Here is a 13,257-nt window from a genome sequence, read left to right on the forward strand (position 1 = left end):
CGAGAGAACAAAAATTTCAATAGTAAAACTAAGGCACTCGCCCCTCTCCTCTGTCTGATGAGAGCTTTGCTGCCATTTTATTTATAACTAAGGATAGGCCCTCTCGTCCTTATCCGATACAAGAAAAGCATGCTTTACAGGTGATTTAAAGCTTGAAAGGTATGTTACAATTAGCATGATTTATTGCTAGATTTATTCTAATTTTAACTAAGAAAGCATAGAAATTGCAGGCTAAAGGACCCCACTCCCTTGCATGTAAATTTTTTTTGGATTTTTGGAATAATTTGGAAGATCCTTCCCCTCCGAGTCACATGCTCCCGCATCAAAATGGCACATGGTATTGACCCATGGTATTCACCAAAATGCCACATGGTATTGAACCATGGTATTCAACTAGAATGTAGCCTATTTAAATGGGGGAATTAAACCAGCATAGATCCATATTTACTCTAGATCTCCGAGAGGTATCAAATATCGTCATATGCAAACTAGCATAAAGTGAAAAAATATTGATATCTCCGAGGGCTTGGTGGATCAAGAGTAAAGATGGATGTTGTAATTTAAGGAGTTGTCTATAATGCGACTTTTTGGAGATTGCGGTGACGGAATCCAGTGGAAGAAATTGAGGTTAAATCTTGATTTGTTGCACTTAAGAAATTGAGGTTAAATCTTGATTTGTTGCAGTTAAAATGGTTTTTTAACTGCATATTTGGATTCAACACCTCAAAAACCCCTCGGACGCTTTGATTGTGCACAAACTAGCTATCAAACTTGCGATTCCAATAAATTGCTGCCGGATTTTGACCGAAAAAACCCACCAGAAAGGCTTCCAAAAAGTCTCATTATAGACAAGTGCGTAATTTAATGTATGTTAAACAATTTAGGTTGGTTAAAATAAAAAATAAAATAAAAATCAACTATTAATTTTATTAATTTTTATAAATTACTAATAGTAGTTTTTAAGCTCCCATGGTATTGACCCATGGTAATACCAAGCTATTACAAGATTTTATAATTGAGTAAAATATTCACCAGCCTTGTGAGACATTCACAAAAATATTATAAATCCATATTAAGGAAATGAATCCATAAAGAACGAGTGCAAATTATTATATCATATTTTCACCAAAAAATTGAAAACCTATAAGAGTTAGAAAGCCCTCACACACACATTACTTAATATGTTAATATGTAAAAACATGGGAAGTAGTTGGTTGTTCTATATATATATATAAATATATATTTGTGTAAATATTATTTTTTATATATATGAAGTACACATTAAAATATATTAAGTAATATAGATATTTTATTTGATTTAAAACTTAAATTAAAATAATTTTATTTTCAATCAATTGACATAAACTCACATTATTTAATATGGATATAGATATTGAAATATTTTATTAATAGTTAATATAGAAATATTTTTTAAATATTACAGGTCAACTTTATATTGAGTAGCAAAAGAATTATAGATACTTTTTGATGTTAGAAAACACCTCACACAAATTTTATAAATAAAATTGGAAATGTCATATATATAATTACTTTATCTTTATATATTGCAAAATTAAAATATATTATTATTAATATTTATAAATAATTTTTTTTTAAAATTTTGAGATAAATCACATAAGCAATAATTGATAGCCTACCTTTGGAACTTACTAATTAGGTTGAGAATAAATCATATAAACCATAATTGATGGCAACCTTTTTGAACCTACTAATGAAGTTTATCTTGAACTTTAGTAAGTTCAAAAGATAGACCACGAATTATTGCTTATGTGATTTATCCAAAAACTTAAAAAAAAAATATCAAATATTTATAAGTAATATTAAAATGAAAACCTCATTAATAATTTTTATATGGTTTTGAAACAAATCCTAATATATATTTTAAATATATATTATTTATATACCATATTAATTTAAATGGTAAAATGCCTTCGAAGTATTAAGATGTACGAGTTTACATTATCTTAATAAGATAGGAATATTTCAATCAAATAATTTAGTGTTGTAAAAGGTAAAATTGATGATTTTTATTTATATATTTTTAAATAACTAATTTTGTTTTATGAATTAATATATAACTCTTAAAGTTTATAATGATAATGATTGTTCTGAAGGAGTGGTATAAAAGAGTTTTTTTATAAGTATTTTATAAAAAAATTATTAGATTTTGTTAATTGACAGTGTTATGTTAGAATTTAAAAAAATTCAACCAGTCCCTTATTTGAAATTAACCATTTTGTTCCGTAAAGAAAATTCGAACAGATTTTCCCATCATTTGAAATTAACCCCTATTTGTTGTTGGTTTGGCTTTCAAAGTTCGCCTATCTGACAGTCGACTCAGACGGACCATTCTATGAAGTAAGTGCACAGTTGAATGTATGGGAGCCGAAGGTGGACATTAATGGTAGTGGTATATTCAGTGCGACCGACATTTGGGCACGAAATGAATATATCGATGTCAATCAAGCCGAAACTGTTCTGGCTGGATGGGAGGTAAGCTCTCTTCAGCATATCTAAATATTTAACGATTTTAAATATGAGTAATGCAAATATTGTTTCAATTAATAACAGGATGGATTTTCTTTTATAATATTAATTAATAATATTTAACAAAAAATTATGATTAATCGGTAATTAATTTATTTTTTAATAATTATTGTAGGTATATCCATCACTTTATGGAGATACTAATCCAAGATTTTTCGTGAGTTGGATTGTTGTAAGTATTTTTTTGTCTTATTCATATTTAATTTGGGTATTATTTTAAAATTATATTATTATTATTGATTTTAATTTTTTGTTATATATATATTTATTTTGAAATAAAGTTTTAGAATTTTAATCTAGTTATTAATAATTAAATAATAGAGATTTAATTTTCATAATTAAAAATCTTGTTACATGTTTTTCTAAATAGATATATCTTATAGCTCATAATTTATGTTTTTTAATCACTGATATAATAATAATAATAATTTAAAACAAAGTTATAATTTAGCTAATTATCAACATGAAGTGTTATCCGGTGTTTTAGTGTTATGAAGGGTTTTGATATTTATTTTGGATTGATATCTATTAGGATTGGAGTCCTCTATGGCAATGCAAAAAGTGTGAGGAATCTTGGCAAAAGAAATTCAAGAAATCTTGTAGACTTAGTTTCTGAATCATGTTTTTGAGGGTGAAAATGGATTGAGCACCATCAAAAACTTCCAAAAGACTTAAAATTATAATGTTTAATAATTTTATCAGAATATAGTGAGAATGCAAATTTCCATAACTTTCATGGCTAAAAAGCTCTCTTTAAACTAAGTCATTCAGATTTACCAATTATTTAATTCATATGGCTAGGCTAGTATATTAAATATTAATAAATAATCATTTTCAAATTGAAAATATAATATATCACTTTTAGTTACTAAATAATCTACAAACAATAACTAAGATTTACATAAATAGAAATATGGTGCATATTTATTTAAGGCTAGTATATTAACTATTAATAAATAGTGATTTTCAAATTAGAAATATAATATCTCATTTTTAGTTACTAAATTATCTATTAACAATAGCTAAAATTTACATAAATAGAAAAATAGTGCATATTTAAATGATTAAATAACCAACATATATTTATATTAACTCAAGATCTACCAGTTTTTAGAGAAATGAAATCTATTTTTACTGTAAAAAAAACAACATCTCAAAAAAAAAATTGATATTTTTAACTGTTAATAAATGTAAAATTAAAATAAATTTAAACTAATTATTATTTAATTTCACTCACATATAAAATTATTTACATTACAATTACACCTCTCACCAATTACATATGAGATTTACAAAACTTTACAAAGTTTTCTATCATAGCCATGTTCTTCAGCTTTCGTTTATAAAATATTACTTAATTGAATATTGATTATCTATGATGCAGAACGATAATGGGAATTTGGATAGTTGCGAAAACACACTGTGTCCAGGGTTCGTGTTAGCACCTGGTGCTACTAACTATCTAGGTGCACCAATATCCCCGGTGTCTACATATAATGGGAACCAACAACAGATCGATGTGAAACTTATCCATGTGAGTAACCTCTGTTATTGTGGGAGATAAATCTCTATTCTGATATCCTTTATTTGTATATTTAATTCTTTTTTCCGCTGGCTTATGTGATTTGCTAGATTTTATTTTCTGTGTCCACAGGAGTATCCAGGAAGTGATGGTGATGATGCCAGATGGTCTGTATATGTAAGCAATGAACTTTTGGGTTGGTGGCCTGGTTCACTGTTTTCAATACTTTATGAGAACGCAGGTAGTGTAGGCTTGGGAGGTGAAGTTTTGTTTTATTATGAAGAACCGTCTAGTAAAACAGAAATGGGGAGCGGGCATTTACCATCTGAAGGTTTTGGCCGTAGTGCATTCATAAGGAACATAAAAATTTGGAATGATTACGGAGAGATGGCGCATTTCGATACGAACCGGTTAGCACATAAACCAAAATGTTATGACGTGTCAGATGTTACTGATGGCGATGGTTTGGGTGCATATTTCTTTTTCGGCGGACCAGGAGGAGATGCCGTTGATTGTGCTACCTGATGTATATTTCTGCATTTCGAGCTATGAGTTGATAATTCCTTCTACATTTTGAAAAGATAGGCCATTTAATATTATAAAAATATTTTTTACTCTGGAATCTTTTTATATGTTTTTAATTATTTCAATAAAATAAAATAATTTCTGCATTTGTAGCTATATGACTTGTAATTTCTTTTCAAAATGTAAAAGATGGACAATTTAATATTATATAACTTTTTTATTTTGACAATTTTTTTTTTATATATTTTTAATTATTTTAATAAAATAAAATAAAAATTTAAGCAGTTTTTCTTTAGAAGTTAGATAAAGAGAAATTTTAAGGAAGAAGTGTAGTTATCATGAAAATAAGATGAAGAAAGAGACTATTAGAAAGGTTTAAATAGAGAGCAATGTAAAGACATAATTTCAAGTAAGTGTTATATTTGAACAATAATATTTGAAATATGATATTAATTTATTAGCATATTATAAACAAATATTATTAAGTAATTGTTATTTTTGAAAAATAATATTGGTTTATTAATTTCTTAAAAATATTAATTAATAAGGTTATCTTAAAACTTAATTTATTAAAAGAAATTTTAAGGAAGAAGTGTGGTTGATCATGAGAATTAAATGAAGAGGGAGACCATTGCAATGGCTTAAATAGAGAGCAATGTAGAAACATAATTTCAATTAACTGCTATATTTGAACAATAATATTTAAAAAATGAGATTAGTTTATTAATTTATTAAAAATATTAATAAGTAATGACTATATTAAATAGGTAGTTTTTGAAAAATAATCTTTAAATTAATTTATTAATATCAAATAGTAATATTTTTCTGAAAATAATATTTAAATTATGATATTAGTTTATTAAAAACAAATGTTAATAAGTAACCCCTATATTAAACACCTAGCTTTCAAGAAATAATATTAAAAAACAATAAAAAAATGAAAGTCAAACTTTAAACAAGGAGGGAAGTAAAAAACAAGTCAAAACCCTAATCTAGACAAGTTTATTTGATAGATGAAATAATTAATGGAAGTAAAATAAAAAAAATGTACACAAGTAAAAAGAAATATATATATATATATATATATATATATATATATATATACACACACACACACACACACACACACACACATACATATATATTCAAAGAAAAGTAATCAATAAATAAAAAAAGTTCAACACTAAAATATGGGGCTGAGACCCATTAAACAAATAACAAAAATGATAAAATACATAAAAAAACAAGGAGGATCAACAAAAGAAACTTTAATCAAGAATAAATCAACAAAAAATACTAGTGATCCCTAGGTAGAAATGTGGATTACCATAAAACCTAGAGACTAAGAGATAGGAAAATTCCTCGGAGTGTAGGTGGAGAAATCTCGTGGCATCACTACTTGTTTAAGGGCTAGTAATCTAGTGAGGATTATAGTAGATCATGATTCTATTTATGAGGGTGAGGTGGTTTAGCCTTAGGAAGCTTGAGTTGGTTCTTTTGGCTCAACCAATCTATGGTTGGGTGGAAAGTGGTAGTCTCATAGTAGGTTCGCTTTTGCATTCATTAATAAAAATTCCTTTCCATGGTATTTTTGTTTAACGGTACTAGATTACATATCACATTTATGGTTGTTGTGTCCTCATTATTTCTATTGTTTATATGTTGGTTATGAAAATGTTTTATGATAGTGAAAAATTATTGTTATCATCATGTTTTGACATGAAAATGATTTAGAAATGAATATATGGCCTAATATATGATAATTTAGCTAATATATTAACGTGATTCTTAAGTATGAGATTTCTATGTTCAAATATGTTATTATGACATGTATATTACTTGTTCATGATGTGTTTGATGAAATGTATGTCATGGTGATGCTTGGTTAGGTCAATTTGATCAAGTTTTGTCTTAGAGGCTTTCTCTTGGTTCCATTTATTGTCTTGGAAATTCTCGTGAGTTTCCGTGCAATGATTTGCAAACTAGCTTTTAAAAAGTGGCTTAAATCTTATAGTCTCTAGCACAAAATTAATTGAAAAAGACAACATTCTCTCCCTCACAAGAATTGTGAGAGTGACTCGAGGGTCCCAATCATATGCATGCCCATGTCATCAGAGAAACTAGGGGTTTTTTTTAGTGAAAAGGGAATTTGACTTAGGGCTTGGGCACCTAGAGGAATGCTTTCGCTCCTGTGGGTTTGGTAGCTCCTAGGGAAGGCCAGTAGGGTTTTCTTGTGTCGATTATACTTCCTTAAGGTGATATATGAGGTTGAATCATATCATAGTAACTCTTCATCACAATTTTACCCTCGTTGACCAATTAGATTAGGTAAATGTGGGAGGAGGGCATTACAGAGTGGTATAAGAGCATGGTTCAACACTTGGACTAGATGGGTTGAATGTGCTTGCCATGCATACGTGTTAATTGCATATGTGTTCTTTATGTATGTGGACTATGTGCTTGTTGTGTATGCATATTGGTGGTCATTATTACAGTTGTGTTATCATGTAGGAGTTATGATGTTGTTGTTGGGATGCGTTGGTCTTGAATTCATGTGAGTTGTATATGCAATTTTTATACATTTGAGTGTCTATATGTTGTTATGTATGCATTGAATTCGTTAATTTTGTTTTCCATGAGCTCGGTGTATGAATTTGGTTTAACTTGAACATCCTCATCATCAGCCTGTGTGTATTCAATGTGTTTTGCTGGAACTTGCAATTTTTTTTGCCAAATTAACATTGATAAAATTATGCTTGTAGATAGGATTTATAGAAACAATGATCTTCTCATTCTGAATACATCCATGAACCTACAATAAGGAGATACCCGTACAAAATAACCCTTTAGGTTTCTTTCTTTCCTCCTTTCCTGTAAAAATAAAATCTTTGCTAGGTTGTGTGCCTGTCTATTTAAGCTTAGTAATAGGACCCAAAAAACTACATTTAGGGTCAAAGTAGTCACAAAATGGATTTTTCGAACATCTGCCAAGTAATTGTCCTTGGATAGCATTTAGAATTCCCTTGCCACCATTGCCATCCTTCTTGGTCCAAGTAAAGGTCTGCCACAAGTAGTTTATTTTCATCATCTACGATGTGATTCAGATTGAAATGTTGTTCAATTTTTTCTAACCATATTTCTGGACTAAAGCCATCAAATTTGTACATCTTCGTCGAATTCTGATCTAGGCACTCGAATTTCAGATTTGCACTGAAGTTGTCCTCCGTTCACAAAAATTTCTAAAAGTGTTGATTTTAAATTAGTGTTGTCTCCCTCATATCTTGTCAGATTCAACCATTTTTTTTTTGAAATTGGGTATTTCTTAACAAAGAACTCAGACCTATAATTAGATTCTACAAATAATGCCCCAGAATATACAATTCTGATTTGTAATCTTGTTGCCCTGAAAAATGTCTGCAACGCAGCTGATTTTTAAATCAGTGATATCTCCCTCATTTGGACTTCGATTCGGCCGATTTTTTTTTCAAATTGGGTATTTTTCATAGAAAACCTAGATCTGCAATTAGATTCTGCTAATTTGCACCAGAATGTATAGATCTACTTTGAAAACTCACCACCCCGAAAAAATGTCTGCAACATAGCTGATTTTTAAATCAGCGATATCTCCCTCATCCGGACTCCAATTCTACAATTTTTTTTTTGAAATTGGGTATTTTTTCACAAAAAACCCAAATATACAATTATATTCTATATATTTTGCACCAGAACATATAGATCTGATCTGCAAAGTCACCACCCCAAAAAGTTCTTACAAAAAAAGAAAAAAAATTGTTTTTCCCAAGAAAGTGCTCTAATACCACTTGTTATATATTTGATATGAAAATACAAATATACCCATAAAAAATAATCTTGAAATAGATAGAAATGCTTCTTTATTGATCAAACCCTTAAGGTAGGGCAACACCATACATTCACTCCTTAAGGAAGGAGAACACTCCACAATCCATACACTCGTCCATACAATATTCCTTGACATCTCTCAATGGGGAGTCTCTAACCTTTATATAGGCCTCATACGTACAATACCATGGGTCATTACCATGGTTCCCTCAATACCATCTATCCAATATCATGGGCTTATTACATTATTACTAACTACTTTTGGTCCCTTAGATGATAAAGGTTAACCACTTCATTTATTACTATGGCCCAGCCAATTATTACATTATTCCCTTTTGTACCTCCCTCTGTACCCCATGTTATCCCCACTAGGTATATTACACTGTGATCCGTCATACTTGTGAGCACTACTATGTGCAGACCAGTAGTGATGTATTCCATAGCCATTATGGCTTCCACACCACAAACAAGCCTAAAAGGGGTCTATCCCATTAGCTTCTTACATGTCGTTCAATAAGCCCAAAATACTGCAGGTATGCATAGGTCCCAATCACTTCGCTGAGAATTACAAACCTTGGTTGCCGCATTTTCAAGAACTTTGTTGAATGCCTCCATTATCCTATTAGCCTGTGGGTGATAAGGTGTGCTCTTCTGGTGCTATACCTAAAATTCCTCCATTATGGTGTTGATCATCTCATTCAGGAAGTGTGTACCTCGATCACTCATCTCGATCCATAGACATCCAAATCGTGTTAGTACATGTTCAAATGGGAACTTTGTGGCCATCATCTCCGTGCAATCCTTCACCGACTGCTCTTCTGTCGAATGAGTCAAATACTCTATCGTAGTGATAATGTACCTCACCCCTCTCTTCCCTTGTGGTTGAATGAGCCCTACAAAATCTATTGCCCACTTCTCGAAAGGTTGCAACGTCATTTGTGGATTCAAAGAAGTTTCATCCCTCCGTGATGGCCTACCTATTCTTTGGCATGCATCACATGCCTTGCAATATGCTTTTGAATCTTAATGAAGGGTTTGCCACCACAACCCTATGCGTAGAATCTTCTATACGGTTGCTCTCCCTACATAATGTCCTCCCGTGGTGCCTCCATGAGCGTCTGAAAAGATTTTGCTTCATTCGAACTTAGGTACATATTGTCGCAATATCTCATCAATCTCCATCTTGTATAGATGCCCAACAATGATAGAGAGATCTATCGCGTCCACCACTAAATCCTTGTTTTGCTAGATAGAGTATCCTTCTAGTGTAGTTCTTGTTTTTAGGAAGTATATTATATCCTTAAAATGACCATCCATGACACAACCTATAAATATTTGCGCATCAGGAAATATTTCTTCCAAGTTAGTAGGTTCCTCCCCTGTTTCGATGCACGAGAGATGATCTGGTCCCATGCTCAATGGTCTAGGCTTAACAACAACTTCAAAATTGTACTCTTGGAACAATAAGAGTCGTTTGTAGATTCCATGCCAACACACTCTTATTAACCAGATACTTCATCGCGAAGTGATCTGTATACATCTTAAAATGGCCTCTTAGCAACTAGTGTTGGTACTTTTGGAGTGCATACACCATAGCTATCCCCTCGCATTTAGTGGTAGAATAATTCCTCTCTTCTTTGGATAATATGTAGCTTGTGAACGTGATAGGATGGTCCAAGCCTTCTTTGCCATTCTGTGTTAGTATTGCCCCTAGTGTTATACATGACACATCAACATGTACATGAAACTCTTTCTTCGAGTATAAGAAGACTAGAATCGATGTGGTAACCATCTTTTCTTTCAATATATTGAATATTTTCTTATAATCATCTTTCCAATAGAACGTGACATCCTTCTTCAACATTTTTTCAATCAACGCGGTGATTTGGGCATAGCCTTTGGTAAACTTTGTCTAATATGCGGTATGTCCGAGAGTAGCGTGCAACTGCTTCAAATTCCTAGACACTTCCAAGTTCAATATCACAGTGATCTTCACGAGGTCTACCATCTGTCCTTGTATACAAACCACATGCCCTAATAGGCTCCCAGAAGGAACACAAAAAAGACACTTCTTGAGATTGAGCATGATCTCATATCTTCGACACGTATCCAACATCAAGTGCAAGCTTGTTACGTGGCGCTTAACCAACCCAAATAGAGTGCAGTCATCAAAATATGCCTCGATGAACTTATGAATAAATTCCTTAAATGCCGCAACAAACACACGCAAAAAGATTACAGGCGCATTTTTCAATCCAAATGGCATTATGGTGTATTGAAAACAACCCCACTAAGTCATGAACGTTGTCTTGCTCCTATCCTCTAGCACGATTTTGATTTGGTGGTACCTAGAGAACCCATCAGTGAAGGAATATGCTTCATGGCCACCTACATTGTCCAGCACTTCATCCGTGAACCAATTTGGGAAAGGATCATGCACACAAGCATGATTCATTTTTATGAGATCCAACCATATCCTTATCTCATCCTTCTGCTTTTTCTCTTGCACCACCATAGGGCTTACCCAATCAGATTCTTCCACAGGCTCAATGATGCGTGTCACTAGCATCTTTTCTAGCACCGAGTGGACCTTCTCCCTGTATTTCGGATTGAGGCAATAAGGCCTCTGCTTAACTGGATTCGCATAGGATTTTAACATGATATTCATCACTCCTAGGTCTCTGATTATTCCTTTCAGATACATAAACATGGTAGGGAATAAGTCCTTGTATTCGCACAGAAATTAAGCAACCTTATCCACCACTGCGTCATCCCAGTAGTCTCCAATCTATTTGAATTTTGGTTCTTCCTCCATACCAATGCTCACTTGTTTTGTTTTCAGTGGCGCAGTTATATCAGGGTTCTCAATCTATGGTCCTTGAACTTCATGGTGGCCTTCTGTTTCCAGAAGGTTAATCTTCTGCTCATCTTCAGTAGTTACATTATAGCATTCAAGCATGTGACTCAGCTAAGTAGCCCATTCAGGTTGAATTAGGTCTAAAATATCAAGCGGTATCCTAAAGACGGTTGCTTTGACCACTTGTAGCACCTCATCAATACTATCAAACACGTCCTCAAAACCGAATGTCACCATGAGCCCTTCATGTAGGATATCCCAGTTGCCTATCCCATGGTAGAGCTCTATTTCTGTACACCAATTCATTGGGATAACATCCAGGTATGATAGAATAGTTGCACCTACTCATGTTGGGGATTTTCTCCATAACCTTATGTCCATTTGGCCAGATGCAAGCGCGGATCATTCTGCACATCGTACTTGTCTATCAGTCGCATCTTAGGCTTCTCAAATCGTGTTCCCATCATCCTCCTACATTCACGCCAATCATCAAAGCTTCCCTTGTGCGTACGCCACCATCTTGTAGGTGCAGCGTGCAGTGCCCAGTCCAAGGCATATATACTTCCTTAAGGTGATATATACTTCCTTAAGGTGATTGTACTTCCTTGTGGTGATATATGAGGTTGAATCATAGCATAGTAACTCTTCATCACATTTTTACCCTGGTTGACCAGTTATATTAGGTAAATGTGGGAGGAGGGCATTAGAGACTTGTATAAGAGCATGGTTCAACACTTGGACTAGATGGGTTGAACGTGCTTGCCATGCATATGTGTTAATTTCATATTTGTTCTTTACGTATGTGGACTATGTTCTTGTTGTGTATGCATATTAGTGGCCATTGTTATAGTTGTGTTATCATGTAGGAGTTGATGATGTTGTTATTGGGATGCGTTAGTCATGAATTCATGTCGGTCGCATACTCAATTTTTATACATGTCAGTGTCTATATGTTTTTATGTCTAAATTGTCATGGTTAATTTTGTGTTCCATGAGGTCAGTGTATGAAATTTAGGTCATCATGATGTTGTTGGTATGTTGTGATGTTTATGTGTTGGTTGACATAGAGAAGGAGATGCAGATCGTCAAAGATAGTTTGTGACACTAGACTTTGAGGTGAGAAATGATTTTCATATAGGTTTGTACGTTTGGCACACAAGTATGTTGGTTAATGGTTGTTATAAGCATTAGGGTTATGTACATCATTGTATTTCTATTATTTTTATAGTTACATGCATAATAAATGTTATTTTATTAGTGTAGTCATATGCACATGTGTTGGAGAGTCATGCATTGTAGTAACTTGTTCTTCTATGTCAGTTAAATTCATGATTACGTTATATGTTGTTGATGAGTATGTTATATGTTAAAGTTTTGTTTCTATATGTTAGTTAAATTGATGATTATGGCTATTTCATTTAAGATATTGATGTTATATCTATTTTTTTAATCTAGATTGGCCTATGTAGATGGTTATGGTTATGAAATTTAGGTATGAGTCGACCTATTTGTGATATCGTGTTGTACTAATCTAGACTGACTTTGCATATGTGATTGTTATGCATGAATGATAATTATTTACGAGTTTATAACATGAACATTTTAGCTAGTTACTATCATGGATATCATGACCTTATTTACATTGGATTTGATGTGTTGTGAAGTTCTATCATGCTAAACTAGATTCATTGTTTAGACAAGATAGCCTCCCTTGAGATAAGTCAAGGTATGAGTTTGATTATGTCATCTATTTGGTGTTTCAGTGTTCGATTATCTCATCTAGTTGATTTATTGAACATGGTATGTTTTCAAGTTCTTTGAATGGTTTATTACTTGCATGACATGAGTATGTGTCTATAAGATTTCATGAAGAAATGATCTTTTTTTAAGATGGTTGTACTAATACATGTGTTGAGACAATTGA

General features: G+C 32.2%; 1 protein-coding gene across 1 annotated transcript in view; it reads left to right on the forward strand.

Annotated features, from left to right (window-relative positions):
- The window catches only part of LOC149224660 (protein neprosin-like), a 30,615-nt gene extending 26,000 nt beyond the window's left edge, over nucleotides 1-4,615 (forward strand). The window contains exons 3-5 of the mRNA XM_089388245.1: nucleotides 2,338-2,514; nucleotides 3,953-4,102; nucleotides 4,223-4,615. Of these exons, the coding sequence (XP_089244371.1) occupies nucleotides 2,338-2,514; nucleotides 3,953-4,102; nucleotides 4,223-4,615 (720 nt within the window). The remainder of the gene's footprint in view (nucleotides 1-2,337; nucleotides 2,515-3,952; nucleotides 4,103-4,222) is intronic.
- Nucleotides 4,616-13,257: the final 8,642 nt, after the last annotated feature.

This window comes from Pinus tabuliformis, chromosome Q (genome assembly GCF_031772625.1).
Source record: "Pinus tabuliformis cultivar Carrire ecotype Pingquan chromosome Q, CPIR1, whole genome shotgun sequence".
Lineage (NCBI taxonomy): Eukaryota > Viridiplantae > Streptophyta > Pinopsida > Pinales > Pinaceae > Pinus > Pinus tabuliformis.